Source organism: Salvelinus fontinalis, chromosome 13, assembly GCF_029448725.1.
Source record: "Salvelinus fontinalis isolate EN_2023a chromosome 13, ASM2944872v1, whole genome shotgun sequence".
Classification (NCBI taxonomy): domain Eukaryota; kingdom Metazoa; phylum Chordata; class Actinopteri; order Salmoniformes; family Salmonidae; genus Salvelinus; species Salvelinus fontinalis.
In genome coordinates, this window is record NC_074677.1 from 34,319,386 (window position 1) to 34,343,008 (window position 23,623).

General features: G+C 40.8%; 2 protein-coding genes across 5 annotated transcripts; one reads left to right on the forward strand and one right to left on the reverse strand.

Moving 5' to 3' along the window:
• The first annotated feature begins 1,684 nt into the window (after nt 1-1,684).
• hsd20b2 (hydroxysteroid (20-beta) dehydrogenase 2) lies at nt 1,685-12,979 on the forward strand. The gene is made up of 11 exons (XM_055942505.1): nt 1,685-2,096; nt 3,826-3,872; nt 3,999-4,074; nt 4,193-4,303; nt 6,061-6,128; nt 7,889-7,933; nt 8,217-8,251; nt 8,347-8,428; nt 11,928-11,993; nt 12,104-12,253; nt 12,403-12,979. Exons 1-11 carry the CDS (start codon nt 1,922-1,924, stop codon nt 12,511-12,513), a joined length of 966 nt encoding a protein of 321 aa, XP_055798480.1. The 5' UTR covers nt 1,685-1,921; the 3' UTR covers nt 12,514-12,979.
• Nucleotides 12,969-21,621, reverse strand: LOC129868483 (solute carrier family 12 member 9-like). Of its 4 annotated transcripts, none has more exons than XM_055942501.1 (14): nt 21,239-21,621; nt 20,518-20,773; nt 20,158-20,292; nt 19,204-19,341; nt 18,710-19,009; nt 18,392-18,499; nt 17,534-17,645; nt 17,231-17,388; nt 17,029-17,111; nt 16,810-16,934; nt 16,431-16,623; nt 15,992-16,166; nt 15,566-15,712; nt 12,969-15,346 (listed from the first exon to the last, which is right to left on the reverse strand). In XM_055942501.1, exons 2-14 carry the CDS (start codon nt 20,717-20,719, stop codon nt 14,496-14,498), a joined length of 2,727 nt encoding a protein of 908 aa, XP_055798476.1. In that variant the 5' UTR covers nt 20,720-20,773; nt 21,239-21,621; the 3' UTR covers nt 12,969-14,495. The 4 variants fall into 4 exon arrangements, with proteins under 4 accessions (XP_055798476.1, XP_055798475.1, XP_055798477.1 ...); XM_055942500.1 differs by having other exon boundaries at nt 21,235-21,621; XM_055942502.1 differs by lacking the exon at nt 21,239-21,621 and adding an exon at nt 21,008-21,223.
• Nucleotides 21,622-23,623: the final 2,002 nt, after the last annotated feature.

Genomic DNA, 23,623 nt, shown 5'->3' on the forward strand with positions numbered 1-23,623 from the left:
TTCTTCAAAGTAGCCACCCTTTGCCTTGATGAAAGCTTTGCACACTCGCAGCATTTATTTTTCAACTCGAATCAATGAACCCAATCAGTCCTCCATGACATCAAAATCATAAACAACAGAGTAGGGCTAGCTAAAAAGTCCTTAGTTTTGGGGTCATGCTCAAGTAAAACAATTAGTCTAATCTATACTTCCATATTTCCAAGTCCTATTCTTGAAGATCAAGGGGTATAGCATTTATTGAAATGACTGGAATTCTGATAGACTTTGGTTTTTAATGTAAAGATATAATTTAATCGTATTATTATATGTAGTAGAAAGCGATGGGTTAGAAGAAGCCTACATAACCAACCCATATAGTACATTTTAACATCCATGTATGGCCAGCTATGTAAACTTTAACATTGATTTATCCTGCAATAGATGTATTTCAATTTGTAACATACATTTTTGTCTTCTTCTAAAGCCGTTTAAGAGTAAAATAATCTAAAAGTAATGAAATGTAATCAAATTAATTTACTGAGTTTGGGTCATCCAAAAGTTACGTTACTGACTACAATTATGGACAGCTAACTAGTAACTGTAACGGATTACATTTAGAAAGTAGTCTACTGTAACGGCCGTCTGAAGAAGAATGTGACCAAAGCGCAGCGTGGTAAGTGTTCATGATTTATTAATAATACTGAACAATGACTAACAAAACCAACAAAGAGAACGACCGAAACAGTTTTGTCTGGTGCAGACACAAAAAAACAAACAGAAAACAACTACCCACAAACACAGTTGGGAAAAGGCTACCTAAGTATGGTTCTCAATCAGAGACAATGATAGACAGCTGCCTCTGATTGAGAACCACACCCAGCCAAACACAGAAATAGAAAACATAGAACACAAAACATAGAATTCCCACCTAAACTCACGCCCTGACCAAACCAAAATAGAGACATAAAAAGGATCTCTAAGGTCAGGGCGTGACACCTACTCAACCCTGACTGCATTCCTAAAGAAAATAATGTACTTTTTACTCCATACATTTTCCCTGGCAACCAAAAGTAGCCTACTCCTTACATTTTGAATGCTTAGCAGGACAGGAAAATGGTCCAATTCATGCATTTATCAAAATAACATCCCTGGTCATCCCTGCTGGCTCTGATCTGGCGGACTCACTAAACACAAATGCTTCGCTTGTCAATTATGTCTGATTGTTGGAGTGTGCCCCTGGCTATCTATAAAGTAAAAAAACAAGAAAATCGTGCCTTTTGGTTTACTTAAAATAAGACATTTGAAATGATTTATACTTTTACTTTTGATACTTAAGTATATTTTTGCAGTTACATTTACTTTTGATACTTAAGTATATTTAAAAACAAGTGTTTTTAGACTTTTAGACTCAAGTAATATTTTACTGGGTGACCTTCATTCTTACTTGAGTGACTTTCTATTAAGGTATCTTTACTTTTACTCAAGTATGGTAATTGAGTAATTTTTCCACCACTGATTTTCCCATTGGCTTTACAAAACGCCATTATCATTACTCTCTATACGGTTCAAGTGGCGTAGAAGGAGGCGGGAACATTGGACAGGAAGCTATAAACTGTAGTATTTGTATAGCCAGAGCTCTATAAATATCTATATTTTTGGGCCAGAGTAAAACCTCTCGCGTCGCATTTTCCTCTTTGGTATTGCTCTTGTGGGGGACGATGAATACCGTGCAGGGAAGCGTCATACTGCTTTTGCCTATTGATTTGCTGAGATGACGCACCAGGAAATATTCCTGACCAATGCCCCGATTAGATTAAGATTCTTGGGCGGAGCGTTGCACGTTGTATGTCTAAGTAAGCATGTTCAGTTCTACTATAAAACCAGCCAAAGTTCATATTTTTGAAGAACTGTCTGCTGAAGTGTGAGTGAAATTTGCCCAGACATGGATACTGTCACTGTATCAGACTCGATACTTGTGAGGGGACTGGTGTTCATAGGTGGCTTCACAGTGCTGTATTACATACTAAAATGGTCCTGGATTTGCTGGTGTGGATTCAGAGTGTACGTGCTGTCAAAAGTTTGGCAAACTGATTTAAAGGCATATGGACAATGGGCAGGTAAGGCAGGCTACATGCTATGTAAAGGAAGCTATTTTTACAGTAGACTGATATTTGTTTATTTATGAAAATAAATGCATTCTCTTTTGTCATAGTAATGGCTATGTTACATGATTCTTTAGACGTTCTCTACAAGATAAAAAAAACTACAGTAGACTGAGGGTGGGTTGCACCAACATGGATGAACTCTTAAACTGGGTTAAATCAAGGTGTATCTATTAATATTGTTCCACCAAATGTTAAACCTAGTTTTAAATTAATCCTAGTTAAATTACATCCTTCCTCTAATCTAAGTTTAATTTTCACTTTAAACCTAGATGAATTGTAAGCCTGTTGCTCAATTAATTTTAAAAAACTATATACATTTAGATTGGAGATTAATTATAATCTGCCACTTGAGGTGGTTTAACTGATTAAATGACAGCATATCTACTGCGGAGAGACCATAACGAGTTCCTCAGAGAATAATTAGAGACCTGTTGAGTTTTCTGATAATTAACGCATTATTAGTAGGCTATTTATGTGCCCATTTTGTACAACAATTGAATTGGGGTTTATGATATTGCCTTGGTACGAATGATGATGTTATGCAACATGCTGTAACGGGCCTGACAACGGTAACATTGTAGCATTAACGTTAGTTTTAACGTGGATTATAGGCATTGATATTTAACTGTTATTTATGCTTACTAAATATTGGTGGGTCAAGATGTTCGTCGTCATTATAGGGGTTATAGAGAGGGGCAAACTGCTGAGGAATCATCTCGCATATCTTCTGGGAGAGAGGATCAATTCCATTGGACCGATGCTCCCCTCCTGTCTGAAAGAGCCCCCGCCTCTCCTCTGCAGCATCCTTTTTGGCTTTCGCCTTTAATTGTTTTCCAGCACGCTTTCATCCAATTTGGGTCCCTCTTCTCTTTAATCCGTGCCGATCCATTACATTTGTCGCATAAAATGGCCCAGGCGTCTCACTACTTTTTGACAGTCGTGTTGTCTGTCTTTATATCCTCCAGTATGTTACTAAATTCCTCCATCAGCTCAGACAATAGTTTTTTTTCATAAGCGGAGAAATTTGAACTTCTTTGACGTGTCATGATCAGGTGGCTCGCGGACAAATAATAAATGGGTCAATAACGTTAAGTAATGACAATAATAAATAAAACAAAAAACAACCTACATTAATTTAAACCATGTTGGTGCAACCCACCCTGAGTGTATCATGTGTCCCCTGTGCACCTTACCCTAGCCCTGTTCAATGGAAGACTGAGAGAGGCAGGTCACATTCCATTTTACAGCTCACTATTTTGCCATGTGCCCAAGATGATATCTGCTGTTAGGTGGAACAGGATTTGTGTGGGCACTGGGCCACCAGTCTCATTTGGAAACATAACTTTCCTGTTGGTTATTGCAGCACATCTTTTTACGCTTTTGGCAGCAGTTGGAGAAAAGTTGTTACCACTATAAAACAATTTTACAAGTATCTGATGACAAACGATAGTATGCTTCCACCGAGCAGACCAGGATAGCAGCATTCCTGCCAGCATTATAAAAGAAAGGAAGAGAGAGATCCTTAAATGTTCCTGGATCCTGCAGTCACATCCGGTCATCATTTCCTGGTTTTCTCTGAGACCTCTCACTGCAGAGGATGAGGAGACACAACAATAGTAGTAATATGTAATTATGAAAGTCTGCAGACTAACTAATTCTGACCATGATCTCCTTTCTACAGTTGTCACAGGGGCTACCTCAGGGATTGGCAAAGCTTACGCAAATGAGGTGAGTCTTTACTGATTCTCGCCTGTGTACAGACAAGATTGATGCATGCATAAGCATGTAATTCAAGTGCTTTGTAAAATGAGTCTTTACTCACGTAACAGTTGCCTTTCTTCCTGGACACTACAGTTGGCCAGAAGAGGTCTGGACATTGTACTGGTCAGCCGGTCAAAAGATAAACTCCACATTGTCGCCAAGGAAATTGGTGAGTGAAGGGCTGAGGTGGAAAAAAATAACTGAATGAAGAGTTGAGGTACAAAAGATCAATATGCAAATGTAATTGTCCCTTTAAATGAAATTGTATGTCAATATGTTTGTTCCAGAGAGCCAACATGGACGCCAGACCCAGATCATCCAGACAGACTTCACAGAGGGCCATGACATCTACCCTGCTATAGCTGAGGCACTACGGGACCTGGACATAGGCATCCTGGGTAGGGAACCTATGGCAATGATATATAGGAGGAGGAGAACAAGGAGTCATAAAGGGGACGACAATCAGGAAATGAGAAAGGAACTAAAGCTAGTCTGCAATTAAATGTAGAATGTGCTCTTATTACCGTCAACATACAGTGCCTTCAGAAAGTATTTATACCCCCACATTTTGTTGTGTTACAGCCTGAAATCGAAATTGATTTGAAAAAACACAATACCCCATTATGACAAAGTGAAAACATGTTTTTAGAAATGTTTGCAAATGTATTGAAAATAAAATACAGAAATACCTAATTTACATAAGTATTCACACCCCTGAGTCAATACATGTTAGAATCACCATTGGCAGTGATTATAACAGTTCGTTTTTCTGGGTAAAGTTTCTAAGAGCTTTGCACACCTGGAATGTAAAATATTTGCAATTGTTTTACTTCTTCAAGCTCTGTCTGTCAAGTTGATTATTGCTAGACAGCCATTTTCAAGTCTTGCCATAGATTTTCAAGACGATTTTAAGTCAAAACCATAACTAGACCACTCAGGAATATTCAATGTTTTGGTAAGCAACTCCAGTGTGTTTGAGGTTATTGTCCTGCTGAAAGGTGAATTTGTCTCCTAGTGTCTGTTGGAAAGCAGACTGAACCATGTTTTCCTCTAGGATTTTTCCTGTGCTTAGCTCTATTCTGTTTATTTGTTTCATAAAAAAAACTCCCTAGTCTTTGCCAATGATAAGCATACCCATAACATGATGCAGCCACCATGATGCTTGAAAATATGAATAGTGGTACTGAGTGATGTGTTATGTTGGATTTACCCCCAAAAACACTTTGTATTCAAGACAAAAAGTACATTTCTTTGCCACATGTTTTACTTTAGTGCCTTATTGCAAACAGGATGCATGCTTTGTAATATTTTTATTCTGTACAGGCTTCCTCCTTTTCACTCTCATTTAGGTTAGTATTGTGGAAAAGGTACAATGTTGTTGATCCATCCTCAGTTTTCTCCTATCACAGCTCCTTAAACTCTGTAACTTGTTTTAAAGTCACCATTGGCCTCATAGTGAAATCTCTTTGTCTTCAGCAACGGAGTTAGGAAGGATGCCTGTATCTTTGTAGTGACTGGGTGTATTGATACACCATCCAAAGTGTAATTAATAACTTCACCATCCTCTAAGGGATATTCAGTGTCTGCTTTTTTAACATTTTCACCCATCTACCAATAGGTGCCCTTCTTTGCGAGTCATTATGAAAACCTCCCTGGTCTTTGTGGTTGAATCTGTTTTAAATTCACTGCTCAACTGAGGGACCTTACAGATAATTGTATTTGTGGGGTACAGAGATGAGGTAGTGATTCAAAAATCATGTTAAACACTATTATTTCACACAGAGTGAGTTTGTGCAACTTATGTGACTTGTTAAGCACATTTCTACTCCTGAACTTATTTAGGCTTGTCATAACAAAGGGGTTGAATACTTATTGACTTGAGACATTACAGCTTTTAATTTTTAATGAATTTGTAAACATTTCTAAAAACATAATTCCACTTTGACATTATGGGGTATTATGTGTAGGCCAGTGACAACACATCTCAATTTAATCCATTTTAAATTCAGGCTGTAACAAAACAAAATGTGGGAAAAGTCAAGGGGTGTGAATACTTTCTCAAGGCACTGTAGCTTTTCTCTCTTTCAATGGATGTTAGTAGTGAAATTTAATAATCAATTACATATAAATATATTCTGACACTCCTCATTTACAGTTAATAATGTAGGCATGAACTATTCTGACAAGTTGGTACATTTCCTGGACATTCCCAACCCTGAGCAGGTAGGATTCACACACACCCCACTCACATAAATGGTCTATGTATACAGTTGAAGTCGGAAGTTTACATACACTTAGGTTGGAGTCATTAAAACTCGTTTTTCAACCACTCCACAAATTTCTTGTTAACAAACTAGTTTTGGCAAGTCGGATAGGACATCTACTTTATGCATGACAAGTACATTTTCCAACAATTGTTTACAGGCAGAATATTTCACTTATAATTCACTGTATCACAATTCCAGTGGGTCAGAAGTTTACATACACTAAGTTGACTGTGCCTTTAAACAGCTTGGAAAATTCCAGAAAACAATGTCATGGCTTTAGAAGCTTCTGATAGGCTAATTGACATAATTTGGGTCAATTTGAGTGGATGGATGTATTTCAAGGCCTACCTTCAAACTCAGTGCCTCTTTGCTTGACATCATGGGAAAATAAAAATAAATCAGCCAAAACCTCAGAAAAAAATGTTAGACCCCCACAAGTCTGGTTCATCCTTGGGAGCAATTTCCAAACACCTGAAGGTACCACGTTCATCTGTACAAACAATAGTACGCAAGTATAAACACCATGGGACCATGCAGCTGTCATACCGCTCAGGAAGGAGACGCGTTCTGTCTCCTAGAGATGAACATACTTTGGTGCGAAAAGTGCAAATCAATTCTAGAACAACAGCAAAGGACCTTGTGAAGATGTTGGAGGAAACAGGTACAAAAGTATCTATATCCACAGTCCTATATCGACATAACCTGAAAGGCCGCTCAGCAAGGAAGAAGCCACTGCTCCAAAACCGCCATAAAAAAGCCAGACTACGGTTTGCAACTGCACATGGGGACAAAGATTGTACTTTTTGGAGAAATGTCCTCTGGTCTGATGAAACAAAAATAGAACTGTTTGGCCATAATGACCGTTGTTATGTTTGGAGGGAAAAGGGGGATGCTTGCAAGCCGAAGAACACCATCCCAACCGTGGGGGTGGCAACATCATGTTGTGGGGGTGCTTTGCTGCAGGAGGGACTGGTGCACTTCACAAACTAGATGGCATCATGAGGAGGAAAATGATGTGGATATATTGAAGCAACTTCTCAAGACATCAGTCAGGAAGTTAAAGCTTGGTCGCAAATGGGTCTTCCAAATGGACAATGACCCCAAGCATACTTCCAAAGTTGTGTCAAAATGGCTTAAGGACAACAAAGTCAAGGTATTGGAGTGGCCATCACAAAGCCCTGACCTCAATCCTAAAGAATATTTGTGGGCAGACCTGAAAGTGTGTGCAAGCAAGGAGGCCTACAAACCTGACTCAGTTACACCAGCTCTGTCATGAGGAATAGGCCAAAATTCACCCAACTTATTGTGGGAAGCTTGTGGAAGGCTACCTGAAATGTTTGACCCAAGTTAAACAATCTAAAGGCAATGCTGCCAAATACTAATTGAGTGTATGTAAACTTCTGACCCACTGGGAATGTGATGAAAGAAATAAAAGCTGAAATAAATCATTCTCTCTACTATTATTCTGACATTTCACATTCTTAAATTAAAGTGGTGATCCTAACTGATCTAAGACAGGGAATTTTTACTTGGATTAAATGTCAGGAATTGTGAAAATATTTTTGGCTAAGGTGTATGTAAACTTCCGACTTCAACTGTATATATCATGTTTTGGGTGCCATTTTGATTCTAACAAGGTAATAATGTACTATGGTTGGATTTAAAGCTTCAGGTAATAGTTGAGTTAATTTGTGTTTTCATTCCTCCCTACCACAGAGAACCACCCAGGTGATCAACTGTAACATCCTCTCTGTCACCCAGGTGAGATGATCTGTCAGGACTTATATAGACTCCCTCTGTGAAGTTCTATGCATGGTCCGTGTCTTAGTTTATGTTTCTAAACTAGTGTATGGCTCATACAAAGTCATAGCTTTTAATATTTGGTCATTATGTGAAAAATATAATGGTAACGTTTAGGAGATTAATGTTGGTGTTGTTGATCATGATGATCATGATGCGGATGATGATGATGATGGGGGTGAAAGAGGATTCTGGTGATTATGGAGATGTTGGTGATGGTACTGATGGTGTTATCATTCCTCAGATGACCAGACTGGTTCTCCCACGCATGGTTGCAAGGTACATATGCATCATGGTGATATCAATGAAACGTGAATCTTAATGATTTCAATCTATGAAATTGTCCCTTTATTTACCTGTCCTGTCTTTCCCAGAGGGAACGGTCTGATCATCAACATGTCTTCAGAGGCAGGTGCTCAACCACAACCCATGCTGTCTCTCTACTCCGCCACCAAGGTGCCTCTCCCTTTCACTTAACTTTCTCTCACTCAAGCATACACAATGTATCACACACATACACGCTCAACCTCATGTACATACATACACTGAACAAAAATATAAACGCAACATGCAACACTTTTACTGAGTTACAGTTCATATAAGGATATCAGTAAATTGAAATAAATTCATTAGGCCCTAATCTATGTATTTCACATGACTTGGATGGGGTGCAGCCATCGGTGGGCCTGGGAGTGCATAGGCCTACCCACTGGGGAGCCAGACCCAGCCAGTCAGAATGAGTTTTTCCCTACAAAAGGACTTTATTACAGACAGAAATACTCCTTAAAACCCCCTCCCCCCTCCAACAATCACACAAGTGAAGAAACCGGATGTGGAGGTCCTGGACTGGTGTGGTTACACGTGGTCTGCGGTTGTGAGGCCGGTTGGACATACTGCCAAATTCTCTAGAACGACTTTTGAGGCGGCTTATGGTAGAGAAATGTTGTGGAATATTCTAATCAAGTGAGAGAGACTTTGTCATTTTTTCAAACAATCATCTTTATTCAATATCGATTAATTATTGCAATAATGAAGCTGGTCGACCCAACACCTTGAGTGTTGGACTGAGAGTCTAACCTTTACAAAAAATGCTGTTTCTTATATGGCTGACACTAAGAATGCTGGTTATAGCTGACACTAAGAATGCTGGTTATAGCTGACACTAAGAATGCTGGTTCCACACCTCCCATGCAGATTGGGGTCACCATAAGCCATCTTGGGTTCATCTGGTTATCTGCACCTGATGTTTGTTCTACTCCTCCAGATTATCTCTATCTCGAGTCACACACACCACATCTTATCTATGGAATGCAGGCTGTCAGCCCAGAGACATATGTCTCACATGCACCACTAATCATAGAATGGAATGTGACTGTTTAGTTTTCATCACCAAGACATCAATCAATTGACAGCTCAAGCTATCTCTAGTAAAACCCATGTCCTCGACACCCAGACTAGTTGCAGGAAGCTACATTTACATTTAAGTAATTTAGCAGACGCTCTTATCCAGAGCGACTTACAAATTGGAAAGTTCATACATATTCATCCTGGTCCCCCCGTGGGGAATGAACCCACAACCCTGGCGTTGCAAGCGCCATGCTCTACCAACTGAGCCACACGGGACCGAGTGGAGACCATAAAAACACAGCATTAGTAGGACAGAAATGTCTTACTATTGTTAAGTATATATTGTTAACTATTAAAATCAAACAAATCAGGTGAATACGTAATTTCTCTCACAGAAATTAACATTCAAATCTCTGGCAACAACTTTGGTGAACATTTCTGCAGTTAGCATGCCAATTGCACACTGCCTCAAAACTTGAGACATCTGTGGCATTGTGTTGTGACAAAACTGCACATTTTAGAGTGGCCTTTTATTGGCCCCAAAGAGGGAGGTTTAAAAGAAACACTTAGTAGTTGCCAAAGGTCCGGAGCATGTCTTTAACCATTCAAATGTTGGTTTGGTTATTTCTGTTTCAAATGTTTCAACATTAACAAGGCGCACCGGTGTAATGGTCATGCTGTTTAATTAGCTTCTTGATATGCCACACCTGTCAGGTGGATGGACTATCTTGGCAAAGGAGAAGTGCTCACTAACAGGGATTTAAACTCATTTGTGCACAAAATTTGAGAGAAATAAGCATTTTGTGCATATGGAAAATGTCTGTGATCTTTTATTTCAGCTCATGAACCATGGGACCAACACTTTACATGTTGCGATTATATTTTTGTTCAGTGTATATAGAGTTGAAGTCGGAAGTTTACATACGCTTAGGTTGGAGTCATTAAAACTCTTTTTTCAACCACTCCACAAATTTCTTGTTTATTATTATTAATTATTTCACTTATAATTCACTGTATCACAATCCAGTGGGTCAGAGGTTTACAAACACTAAGTTGACTGTGCATTTAAACAGCTTGGACAATTCCAGAAAACAATGTCATAGCTTTAGAAGCTTCTGATAGGCTAATTGACATCATTTGAGTCAATTGGAGGTGTACCTGTGGATGTATTTCAAGGCCTACCTTCAAACTCAGTGCATCTTTGCTTGACATCATGGGAAAATAAAAATAAATCAGCCAAGACGTCAGAAGAAAATGGTAGACCTCCACAAGTCTGGTTCATCCTTGGGAGCAATTTCCTAATGCCTGAAGGTACCACGTCCACCTGTACAAACAATAGTACGCGAGTAATAACACCATGGGACCATACAGCCGTCATACCGCTCAGGAAGGAGACGCGTTCTGTCTCCTAGAGATGAATGTACTTTGGTGCGAAAAGTGCAAATCAATCCCAGAACAACAGCAAAGGACCTTGTGAAGATGCTGGAGGAAAGGTACAAAAGTATCTATATCCACAGTAAAACGAGTCCTATATCAACATAACCTGAAAAGCCACTCAGGAAGGAAGAAGCCACTGCTCCAAAACCACCATAAAAAACCCAGACTACGGTTTGCAACTGCACATGGGGACAAAGATCATACTTTTTGGAGAAATGTCCTCTGGTCTGATGAAACAAAAATAGAACTGTTTGGCCATAATGACCGTTATGTTTGGAGGAAAAAGGGGGATGCTTGCAAGCTGAAGAACACCATCCCAACCGTGAAGCACAGGGGTGGCAGCATCATGTTGTGGGGGGTGCTTTGCTGCAGGAGGGACTGGTGCACTTCACAAAATAGATGGCATCATAAGGAAGAAAATTATGTGGATATATTGAAGCAACATCTCAAGACATCAGTCAGGAAGTTAAAGCTTGGTCGCAAATGGGTCTTCCAAATGGACAATGACCCCAAGCATACTTCCAAAGTTGTGGCAAAATGGTTTAAGGGCAACAAAGTCAAGGTATTGGAGTGGCCATCACTAAGCCCTGACCTCATCCTATAGAAAATTTGTTGGCAGAACTGAAAAAGCATGTGTTAGCAAAGATGCCTAAAAACCTGACTCCGTTACACTAGCTCTGTCAGGAAGAATGGGCCAAAATTCACCCAACTTATTGTGGAAAGGTTGTGGAAGGCTACCTGAAACGTTTGACCCAATTAAACAATTTAAAGGCAATGCTAACAAATACTAATTGAGTGCATGTGTGACCCACTGGGAATGTGATGAAAGAAGTAAAAACTGAAATAAATAATTCTCTATTATTCTGACATTTCACTTTCTTAAAATAAAGTCGTAATCCTAACTGACCTAAGACAGGGAATTTTTACTTGGATTAAATGTCAGGAATTGTGAAACTGAGTTTAAATGTATTTGGCTAAGGTGTATGTAAACGTCCGACTTCAACTGTATATGCCATTCAGCAGATGCTTTTATCCAAAGTGACATACAGTCATGCATGCATACATTTTACATACGGATGGTCCGGGAATCAAACCCACTATCCTGGCATTGTAAGTGACATGCTCTATAACAGCTACAGAGGATCAATGTTATCCATTCTTTTCTTGGCAGATTTTTGTGACATATTTTTCCAGATCTCTGAATTCAGAGTACAAGTCACAGGGAATAACAGTTCAGGTAAAATACTTTAAGAATTTTGTATCACATGCACTCCTGTTTCAGTATCCTTCCTTGCATCTTTGTGTTTCTTCCTATCTCTTGTGCTTTCTTAATTTCCTCTCCTTTAGTGTGTGGCTCCCTTTATGGTGTCCACTAACATGACCCACAACTTGCCCCCCAACCTGTTATTGAAGAGTGCCAGTGCTTTTGCCCGTGAAGCTCTGAACACAGTGGGTCACTCTAGCTACACCAGCGGCTGTGTCTCTCACGCTCTTCAAGTAGGAACTCCTCTTATCCACGCAAATATTCAAAACAAACTACTCTATAACGGTTTTGTTACCTTAACCAAAAATGAGCCATGCAGAATATACTATTAGACTATTTTATGTGATTGTAAATGTCTCTGTCTCTCTTTGCCGTCCCACAGAACATTGCTCTGTCCATTTTCTTCCCTGATTGGCTGCGCCTTTCATCCTACTGTGTGAAGCAGACAGAGAAATTTGCACAGAGGACACAGGAAAAAAAAAATATGAAATGACAGAACATTCTGCAAGCAAAGAGGACTAAGGAGTGCAAAGGAGGTTGCTACTGAAACGTTTGTGGTGCATTAAAGAGGTCATATTGGAAATTTGTGTTTTACTTCATATGTAGATAACTAATTGATCAATGTTACTGTTTTTGCATTGACTGCCATTTAAAGGTATTGGTAATAGGAAAGAGATTGTGTAATGTTGATGTGTTGTTAACAAGCTGACCCCAAATCCATCAGGAACTATATAGCCTGAGTGCAGCAGAGTATGATCTGTGGGAGACGCAACTCTCAAACAGGCTTCTATAGTACATATTCTAGCTATATACATATTAGGGATATAGACGACAACATAAGTGAACGCTTGAACATCTTCTGGTTGATTTGGACTTTTAACATAGTACAAGTTTTGGTATCAACCGTCACAATTATTGTGATCTCTATTTTCTTAAAAATAAAGACAATTACTATTATTTATTTTATTGCCTTTTGCCAACCCATTCACAAATGACTGTCAAATAGTTGTAACTGAGTAACATATGTGTAGAGGAAACAGCATGTTTAATCTAATTACTTTGGTTTTTGACATTTTCTATTGAGTAATTTGCTTGGACAGAGTCCTGATTAACTCACAAGCAGCCTGTCTGGCACTCACTGATCAGTCCACAGACTCTAGAGAACAGTCTGTGTGGCACAACCTGAGAACAGTACATGGATTCTGAGCAGAGTCAGAAATATACAGTAACTTCATAGGACTGTAAAGAGGACTATTTCTGCTTAAGCACAAACATCCCACCACAAGTTGTGAAATGTTTAATCTTTCGTATATCGGCAACTATCTGCCTCTAAATTAGTAAATCGTTTTCATAAATACCAAACTCCTTGCAGTAACATTCTGTTTCCAAAATCTGTACATAAGAAAAGCATAGCAAAACAGCATAAAAATCTAAATACTTTCCCCAAGTAACAAATGAATGGCATGACCCTTAGCATTTGGCATAAGGTGATGCATTATAAATTAGACAAAATAAATGAGCAATCCATATTTAGTCTGCCTGCCAGTGGCTTAATGCTTGTGTATTATGACAATATTGTCAAGAATTAGGCACTAATGTAGTTCAGAGCAGTTTCAGGAAGTTTGAATTTATGTTCCATCATGAACCACATAGTCCGAAGAAGCAGCATTTCAAGCACGACCAATTGGTGAGTGACCCAAAATCCTAAGAGATCATTTGGTCCAAAGACGCTTGTGAGCTCTCCCAAACTGGGTCACAATCTGAAGAGGAACACACTGGGAAAAGGGGTCAATGGAAAGCGATTGTACCAGCATCAAATAACAAATAAAAGAACACAAGGAACACAAAATTCTAGTTTCCATAGCTAGTTAGCATATGTTGCCCTTTCTGTATTTCAGAATCCATTTTCCCTCCATCACCATTCAACCTATCATATGATTCTTCTTTGGTCCAGTGCTGCAGAACAGACCATTTGATCTACTGACATGTAACATTCACTCACACTGAATCAGTGTCACTCTCAGGCCACACGGTCAATTCCATAGCGGAGGTTTTTTATGAAAACTACATCTGTGTACACAGCTATATCAGGCACAACATAAATGTATTTATATTATTACCCAACCAACACAAAGGCATGAGACAAGTACTCCATTAAATTACAGTTAACAAATAAATATATTACAGAAAGTAGGTAGGTACCACTGTGACTGACTAGATGTTGAATGTGTTCATTTGTGAAATGAGTGGATGTGTCAATGAGTTACAATACAAGATGTGAAACTACATGCCCAGGGAACAGAGCTATACTTATAGGTCCCGTTGTGTAGTGTGCCTGTGTGTTTATTTTCTAACTAAAAAGTATGTTATGTAAAGTAGCTCATATTGTAAGCATTTAGACTGCCCTTTCTATCATGTTCAGGATTAAGTTAATTACATTACATTTTGATCCCATAAACACACAGAATGACACACTCAAAGCTCAGTGCACGTGACTGGGGTGAGACCATGAATCAAGAGGGTTGGGCCTAAACCGTAAGTCACAGCTTCCAGCTGACTGAGATATTTTTGTGATTGGCTGGAGTGAGCAGGGGGGCGTGGTAAATACAGGAAGCGGACAGCAGCCTCAGCACTGTGCTCCATCAGCATCCTGTTGACTGCAGACAGGAAGTCCTCTGAAAGGGTCTGGGCCGGCTTCGTCAGGCCCTCCAGCTCTGGGTCCTGTGTCCGTTTCTGTCCGTAGAGCTGCACCACAGAGTCCCAGGGCACTATCTTGATGGAGGCCCTGATCCTCAGCTTCCTCAACAGCTCCCGGTAGGTCTCCTCTTTAACCACCCAACCCTGGTCGCTGGACTCTGCCTCCACACACAGGAATATTCTCATTCTGGCATGGCGCCATCTGCTGGCCATGTTGAGAACACACGCCATCTGCAGCAGGAAGAGACTGCACACGTCCACGGAGGCTGCAGACGTGCTGCTCGGCTGCAGCAGGTTGAGGGGCCACACGTCGATGATCCTCGCGGCCCCGTCCGTCTTGGTCCCCATGCCCTCTCCCTGCAGCTGGAAGAAATAGCGGCCCAGACACACGTTCTTACTCATCTTGATGGCATCCAAGATGATTCCCACATACTCCTCTGACGTGAGCCAGCGTGGGCTCTCCACATGGCGGACCGGGGGGAAGTGGGCTTGCAGAGAGGGCAGATCCACCCCAAAATCATCCCCTCCAGACCCTTTTGACTCACAGAAGGCATGGTCTTGGAGGAAGTAGTCCTCAGGGGTGCAACTGTCGTAGAACCCTAAGACCAGAGTGTTGGGCTTCATGCCGCCTTGAAGAGATTAGAGTGGAGGAGGATAATGAAATGCACTAAAAAGTATACTGCTTGACGGGTAAAGCTGTTTTATGTTCCATTTTCCAAAGTAGTAATATTATAATGAATATGTCGTGTCAATACTCTTTCCGACACCGTTGTGTGTGAAGAGGAGGAATCAACAGGAAAACAATAAACAACGACCCAGAATGGTAAGCAGGAGGATATATAACTCACCCAGGCCTGTGATACGGAGCAGATGCTGTGTTCCCTGCCTCACAGAGGAGGACAGAGTCAGGTCCACGAAGGCCTTCACCCCCAGCTTATCCACCAGACTCAGCCAGAAGTTATACTGCTGCTGGACAGGGTCAGAGGGCAGGGTGTCTGAAACACAGATGAGAGGCTGGCTGAGTGACTGGACTGCCTTGATTCCCAAACAAAAGAAGAGCCTGACTAGTTTCCATAAAATGTTCTATGAATTGTCTATGAATATAAATGTCATCATATTTCTAGGAATATCACACTTACTGTAGATTACTCATTTTTGTATCAAATAGTAGAAGCTTTAGGTTTCATGTGGTCATAAACATGACAAGCATTTATTGTAAGTTAATCACGATTCCGCTGGTACCAGAACTCCCGTCACCATCCATATAATATTACCCAGATCTCCCAGCTTCACGTGTCCCAGCACAAACAGCCCACCCTTCTTCAGCTGGTTGACAAAGTTGATGAGCTGGCAGGAGGAGCGAGGGTTGGCCACCATCAACAACACCTGGGGCCTCCAGAACTTCACATGGTCCTTCCTCACATCCAGCATCAGCAGATACTTACGCACCTACAGGAGAGGTGGAATGGGTATAAACCAGATTCAAAGCATCAAGTATGACAGCAGTGACACACCCCAGGGCCCTGTTAAGTAGGAAACAGCGTAGAAAATAATTTTCGCATCAGAAAATTAAAATCTGGTTTCTAAATTGGACAAGTTCAGGTAGTTCTTCCCCATTGCAAAATGTTTTCTCTACTGAACACGAACCAGGAACTGGCCCATAAGTGTGTGTTTGTATGTACTGGTACAAGTCTGTGTGTGTGGTGTGGGTACCTGATGGAAGATGAGAGCCTGGCTGATGTATCCCCAGCTGCTGGTGGGTGATCTGTAGTGCAGGAAAAGCAACAGCAGTAAGAGGAGGACGATGCTGGCTGAGGAGTAGACTGGGTTAATGACGAACATCATCACCAGACAGCTCAGGATGCCCAGCAGACACGTGTGCCAGGAGAACACCTGGAAAGTGGGCCTGGTGAAGACAGGGAGACAGGTAAAACAAATGAAAGGTGAAAGACAGGTGAAAACTGGACATTGATGGTCAGAAGTATTCTAGTTAAACACTACTTCACTAAGGACAACATCATCATCACACAATAAAGTCAATGTCTTCTTTTTTTATAACAGATTGTACAGCATGATACTAATGTCTGATTACCTGAAGTTGGGGGCCGATGCCCACTCCAGAGCCAGACAGGCCAGGTCGACAGCAGCATAGGCCAGCAGGTAGAATACTGTCACCAGGCCAGCTATGGCATTAAGCTGGCCTGCAAACACCACACACTACACAGTCACACCAAAGACAGTCTCAGAGCCCGTAGAATATCAAAAGTAGTAGTGCATAGCTCAATACGATACACCCATTGCTTCCCCTCACCTGTGCCAACCCCCAGGTGTAGAGCACTGCCACCCATGGGTTGCCTGAGCTAGATGTGATAGCAGCAGGAGCCAATGGTAAACCTATGGGTAACACAACATCAAAGCATGCTCCTTATTTTATATTAAACAAAAACATGTCCTTTACTCTGTTGCAGAAATAGACTGTATTTTATTGTGAAACTTGTTCAACAACATCTTACCAAAGAGTTGGTCCAGTGCGAGGGCGTGGAGGATCCGGGACGCCCCAATCAGAGAGCACATGGCTGCTGACAGGGCGGAACAATAGATCCCGATGGTGACAAATGGAGGCCAGATGTTTATACGCTGGAAGAACCCGTAATCCTGAGCCAACAGGGTCCTAAACAAAATACATTAATTATTTGACTGTATTAAACTACATTGTTTCAGTATGATTAATATGCAGGCATTAAATTATGAGCAAATTAGATAGGTGACAGAGTTCCAACAATTCCAACCCTCAATAACAGCCCAGCCATTCAGACCTTTCACAGGTGGAGCTGGCCAGGATGAAGAGCAGGACATAGACTATGAAGGTGTAGAGGACTGCAATAATGGTGCCTTTGGGAATGGCAGCACTGGGGTTCTTCAGCTCTCCTACAGACAACAGATTAAGGGGAAGATGGTGGAACATGTCAAGTTTGAGTCTATGTGAAGCTTAATGAGATGTGAAGTAATGGAGTGCAATTCCATGTTAACACAATTATGCTAAGACTCAGATTTTTCACTTTAAAATGTATACCAAACAAAAACACATTGATTTCCAAGTTAAACAAAACACAAGACTACTTTTAACAATTTACATAGAAAATTGTACAAGTGTGCAGATATAAAGTTTGGTAACTGAATAAAACAGAGGGAGATTTTACTGTAATTCTGTTTACAAACTCTGCATCTGAAGTTTTTCCAGTAAAAGTTTTTTTTTTAACTGTGTAAATTGTTCAAATCAAATTGTATTGGTCACATACACATGGTTAGCAGATGTTAATGCGAGTGTAGCGAAATGCTTGTGCTTCTAGTTTGACAATGCAGTAATATCTAACAAATTCACAATGACTACTTTATACATACAAATGTAAAGGGATGAATAAGAATATGTACATATATAAACGTGGTCATTGTGTGTAGAGTTGTAAACTTTGAAATCAATGGTTTTTGTTAAGCATACATTTTAAAGTAAAACAAAATCGGAGTCTCAGCATAATTGGTTACCGTGGATTTGCCCTGGAACTAAAAGATTCCATTACCTTGATTCAGAATGCATATGGAAAGTTGTTAATGACAACTATTTGTAGTTGTAATATCCACCAGCTGGCATGAGTTTTAATGTGTGTGGACAGTACCTGACATGTTGGCTCCGGCCATGATTCCGGTGCAGCTGGTGAACATGACAGCGAACACGGTGGCAAATGACATGACTTTACCAGTGCTGTAGTCCACAGTGTAGCCCGCTAAAGAGAAGAAAGAGGAAGAACACTATTTCTACAACAGCTCTCTCAAACCATAAAACTAACAACTTTTTACACATCCAGTTCAACTTCCCTATCAAGGCTTACTATAACTAGAATGCATCTGAAATAGCACCCTGTTCCCTATACAGTGTACCTAAGTACTATCGCACCATCCCCCCTGACCTTTGACCCTAGGCAGCCAGTACTCACAGCCCAGGTTGTCCTTCAGCGTGGTGCCGTTGAAGCCTGTGTAGCTGGCGTTGTAGGTGAGGGTCTGGTTGCCAGGGCCCTGGTGGATGATGAGGAACTTTAGGGGCGTGGTCAGCGCCAGGGGGCTGATGTAGATGGACAGAAGGGAGATGGTCACCACCAGCAGGATGAGGAAGGAGGTGCGTGCGAAGATGTGGGCGCCCACTAGGCACACCATCAGAACCAGCAGGAGAACTATGGAAGAGTACAGCACTGTGTACCAGTAGCCCTGGGGAAGCACTCGAAATGCAGAGGAGGACACTGAGGTGGGAGTGGGACATAGAAGTTGATAAGATGTCGGATGAAACACATGGTGGAATGACTCCTTTGAATGCATGAGGCACCAACCTTTAAGAAATATTCAGTAGATTTTTTAAAGCAGTACAACAAAACGTGGCATGCATGCTAGGAATTACAAGGTATTGGGCTGTTAATTATAGAACGTCAAAACTAACCTGGATCCTGACCAAATATGTCAAGTAGTGCCTCTACCAGACCAAGCACATACACTCCACATGCACACACTTTGGCCAGGAAGAACATGAGGCCAATGCTTCCTCCAAACTCTGGGCCCAAAGATCGACTGATCATGACTGGCAGACATTAGGTCAAGGGGTTAAATATCACTGATCTGGAGTGAATCATGTGGTTTTAAAACTATGAGCAGGCAAAAGTCAGCATAGCAACCTGCTCAGTTGGTTAAATCATATGATGCACACAGGGCTGGACTAATGCATTTCGGGGCCGGGGCACCTACCCCCAAAACACTTTTTTAAGGGGAGGGGGACAGCTAACTTCCTGAATTTCAACACATTTTGCCATGGGGCAAAGAGAAAATGTGCAGTTTTATAATGCTATTCTAAACATTTTGTAATGAGGCTGAGAGAACATTTAGCAGTTTTAAAGCAAATGTTCTGCAATTATACCAAGTTTGCCATTGCTCATGACATGTTCATAATTTTATTTTGTTGTTGTGGGCCCCCTGGAGGTCGGGGGCCTCGGGGCATGTGCCCTGCGTGCCTGTTCGGTAATCTGGGCCTGGATGCATCAGATGATGTTTTATTTAGTTTATTAGGATCCCCATTAGCTGTTGAACATGCAGCAGCTACTCTTCTTGGGTCCACCATGTCTTTACCGTATCCAGATGTCATCAGAAACAGCTATCTTTTTGACTACAAAACATAGAATCGCGCCGTTTTCACCATGTTGGGTTGGTGCTGGAGATGTTGAAACGTGGTGAAATTTCCCTTTAAAGATAAGGGCTAGAATTACTGTAAAGACTGTGGCATCAAGATTGAATAGTAAAAACATAGCTGTTTTAAACTGCACTAATACTTAAGAGGAATACAAACACACTTGCTAAATATTTCTTTTGGGGGGGTATGAGAACGAACCAGTGTTAAGGATACAATAGGCCCCACCTCCCTGCACAGCACCGTTGGTGGAAATAGCACAGATGGACAAGATGGTGAGGGAGATAATGGTGTAAGCTACAAGCAGCATCACAAGACCCTGCAAGAGCCCCGCATGACCAACCACAAACCCTATAAGAGACATCATTATACAGTATTAGTCTTGTTACAGGACCACAATATATTAACCTAATGCATTCACAGTTACACACACAATCATTTAAAATAATATAGCAGAGCTTGAAACCAACAGCAGCTTCTGACTATCAGCAAGCATCACTGTACATCACACTGTAAATAAATTCCACATTCACAGCCTATATTTGTAGTTGTCTGACATCTAGATGCTGCACTCACCAGTTCTGAGGAAGAGGACAATGCTAAACATGGAGAGGACAGTGGGCACCATCACCCCGAAGAAGGTGTTGAGCTTTCGAGGTACAGCATTAGGAGTGCTGGCCTCCCCAGTGCCCTCTGACTCCCCTATGCCACACACTGCATTGTCTGCTGACAGACCACATACCCCATGGGCGAGGAGGGGTGTGTGTTCATTAGACATGGCTTTCAGCAGAGTTTTTAGATGGTTCAGACGTCCCCTGAACCTTTTGTAACCCTGTTAAATGGAGTCATTATTTGTATAAGTTCGTAACAACGCTGACAATAGGACATGTTCCTGAAAACACAGTATGGCTTTATATTTACAACGACAAAAAAAAACAGGTTTGCAAATAGAAGGGGCGAGCGGAGGGTTTTAAATAATAAAACTACGAGCCACCAGAAAAGCATCAGACATTCTACATAAACATGATGCTTCAAAGTCATGCAACATCAAGATAGAATTTGTTACCAAGTAACGTTAAGAGTTGCGCGATTATATCGAATTGATGTTTATTTCATGTATCCACAAAGGGGAAGTGAAACGGCGATACACAGCGGTTCTCAGCGAGGTCATTCTACAATTCAACCTCGCAATTCCGTAAACTTGTAGTTTGACTAATGATAAAACATTTGTTTATATTGTTGTTTGCGATAATGCCGTATGGTAGGTATAGCCAGATGAAAACAGAAACTCACCTACACTCCGTCAGCAAGAATCAGCGCGCGCACTTCCGCTTTAAAAAAAAACCCTCCTCAGTCGGCCTCTGGCTCCGTGACTGCTCGCTTATTGCCCGCTTATCAGTTTACAGCAAAATGATGACGTAATTTAACAGCATTAACACATGCGTGTTTTGTTAGTTAACAGTTGATCTTAGTAGATTTGAAAACTACTGGCTATAGGTAGCATAGGCGACATACAAATGATCCAATAGCGCATAAGATATAAAACAGAAATGCCTAAATCTAAACAGCTGTAATTCAAATGTACATATATATACTCCATATGCCCATAGACATTGACCAGCTTGCAGGTATGATGCTGTCTACTTGCCGCCTCTATTTGGTCGGTGCAGGTCACGGGACAGTTGAAACTGTTCATGTGACTGTCAAAAAGGGGAGGGTGAAAATACCACAAATATATGTCATGAATGATTAGTGCCCTGTGTTTTGCGCAATCATGTGACATGTTTGGATTTTAACCTTTATTTTTATTAATCACACGGTACCCTTTTTCTTATGTCAGATGGTCCACCACCATCCATAGACAACTGCTTACATTTTGGGTGTAATTCTCATCTGGGGCCCTGTGTTTAGTTACGATTGTACAAAACACAGGGCCCCAGATGAAATATTGTAATAACTATATTTAAGATTATGAATAAACTTGGTGTCTTGGGTCCCTTTCAGAAGTTGTTTTACTGTAATAATGTTAAAAGGATCCGACCCTTTACCCCCCAATTTTCACCTAAAATGTCATACCCAAATCTAACTGCCTGCAGCTCAGGACCTGAAGCAAGGATATGCATATTCTTGATACCATTTGAAAGGAAACACATTGACATTTGTGGAAATGTGAAATTAATGTCGGAGAATATAACATATTAGATCTGGTAAAAGATCTTGTACCATCATCTTTGAAATGCAAGAGAAAGGTCCTAATGTATTATTCCACCCCAGGCGCAATTTAGGTTTTGGCCACTAGTGTATGTGCAACATTTTAGACTGATCCAATGAACCATTGCATATCTGTTCAAAATGTTGTGCCTAATTGGTATATTAATACATTTTCAAAGTTCATAATTGTGTACTCTCCTCAAACAATTGCATGGTATTCTTTCACTGTAATAGCTACTGTAAATTGTACAGTGCAGTAAGATTAACAAGAATTTAAGCTTTCTGCCCATATCAGATACAGTTGAAGTCAGAAGTTTAGATACACTTAGATTGGAGTCATTCGTTTTTCAACCACTCAACAAATTTCTTGTTAACAAACTATAGTTTTTGCAAGTCGGTTTGGACATCTACTTTGTCCATGACTCAAGTAATTTTTCCAGCAATTGTTGACAGATTATTTCATTTATAACTCACTGTATCATAACTCCAGTGGGTCAGAAGTTTACATACACTAAGTTAACTGTGCCTTTAAACAGCTTGAAAAATTCCAGAAAAGGATGTCATGGCTTTAGAAGCTTCTGATAGGTTAATTGACATAATTTGAGTCAATTGGAGGTGTATCTGTGGATGTATTTCAAGGCCTACCTTAACTCAGTGCCTCTTTGCTAGACATCATGGAAAATTCAAAAGAAATCAGCAAAAAAAATCTAGACCTCCACAAGTCTGGTTCATCCTTGGGAGCAATTTCCAAACGCCTGAAAGTACAATCTTCATCTGTACAAACAATAGTACGTAAGTATAAACACCATGGGACCACGCAGCCGTTATACCGCTCAGGAAGGAGACACGTTCTGTCTCCTAGAGATGAACGTACTTTGGTGTGAAAAGTGCAAATCAATCCCAGTACAACAGCAAAGGACCTTGTGAAGATGCTGGAGGAAACAGGTACAAAAGTATCTATATCCACAGTAAAACGAGTCCTATATCGACATAACCTAAAAGTCCGCTCAGCAAGGAAGAAGCTACTGCTCCAAAACCGCCATTAAAAAGCCAGACTATGGTTTGCAACTGCACATGGGGACAAAGATCGTACTTTTTGGAGAAATGTCCTCTGGTCTGATGAAACAAAAATAGAACTGTTTGGCAATAATGACCATCATTATGTTTGGAGGAAAAAGGGGGATGTTTGAAGGCTGAAAACACCATCCCAACCGTGAAGTACAGGGGTGGCAGCATCATTTTGTGGGGGTACTTTGCTGCAGGAGGGACTGGTGCACTTCACAAAATAGATGGCATCATGAGGAGGGGAAAAGATGTGGATATATTGAAGCAACATCTCAAGACATCAGTCAGGAAGTTAAAGCTTGGTCCCAAATGAGTCTTCCAATTGGACAATGACCCCAAGCATACTTCCAAAGTTGTGGCAAAATGGCTTAAGGACAACAAGGTCAAGATATTGGAGTGACCATCA

Coding starts and splice junctions, on each gene's coding strand:
- LOC129868483 (XM_055942501.1), bottom strand. CDS start 20,719: ATGTCTAATGAACACACACCCCTCCTCGCCCATGGGGTATGTGGTCTG. Junction 17,112..17,230: donor CGCACTGGACCAACTCTTTG/GTAAGATGTTGT, acceptor TGTTACCCATAG/GTTTACCATTGGCTCCTGCT. Junction 15,713..15,991: donor CGTGAAGCTGGGAGATCTGG/GTAATATTATAT, acceptor TCTGTGTTTCAG/ACACCCTGCCCTCTGACCCT.
- hsd20b2 (XM_055942505.1), top strand. CDS start 1,922: ATGGATACTGTCACTGTATCAGACTCGATACTTGTGAGGGGACTGGTG. Junction 6,129..7,888: donor ACATTCCCAACCCTGAGCAG/GTAGGATTCACA, acceptor TCCCTACCACAG/AGAACCACCCAGGTGATCAA. Junction 12,254..12,402: donor GTGTCTCTCACGCTCTTCAA/GTAGGAACTCCT, acceptor GCCGTCCCACAG/AACATTGCTCTGTCCATTTT.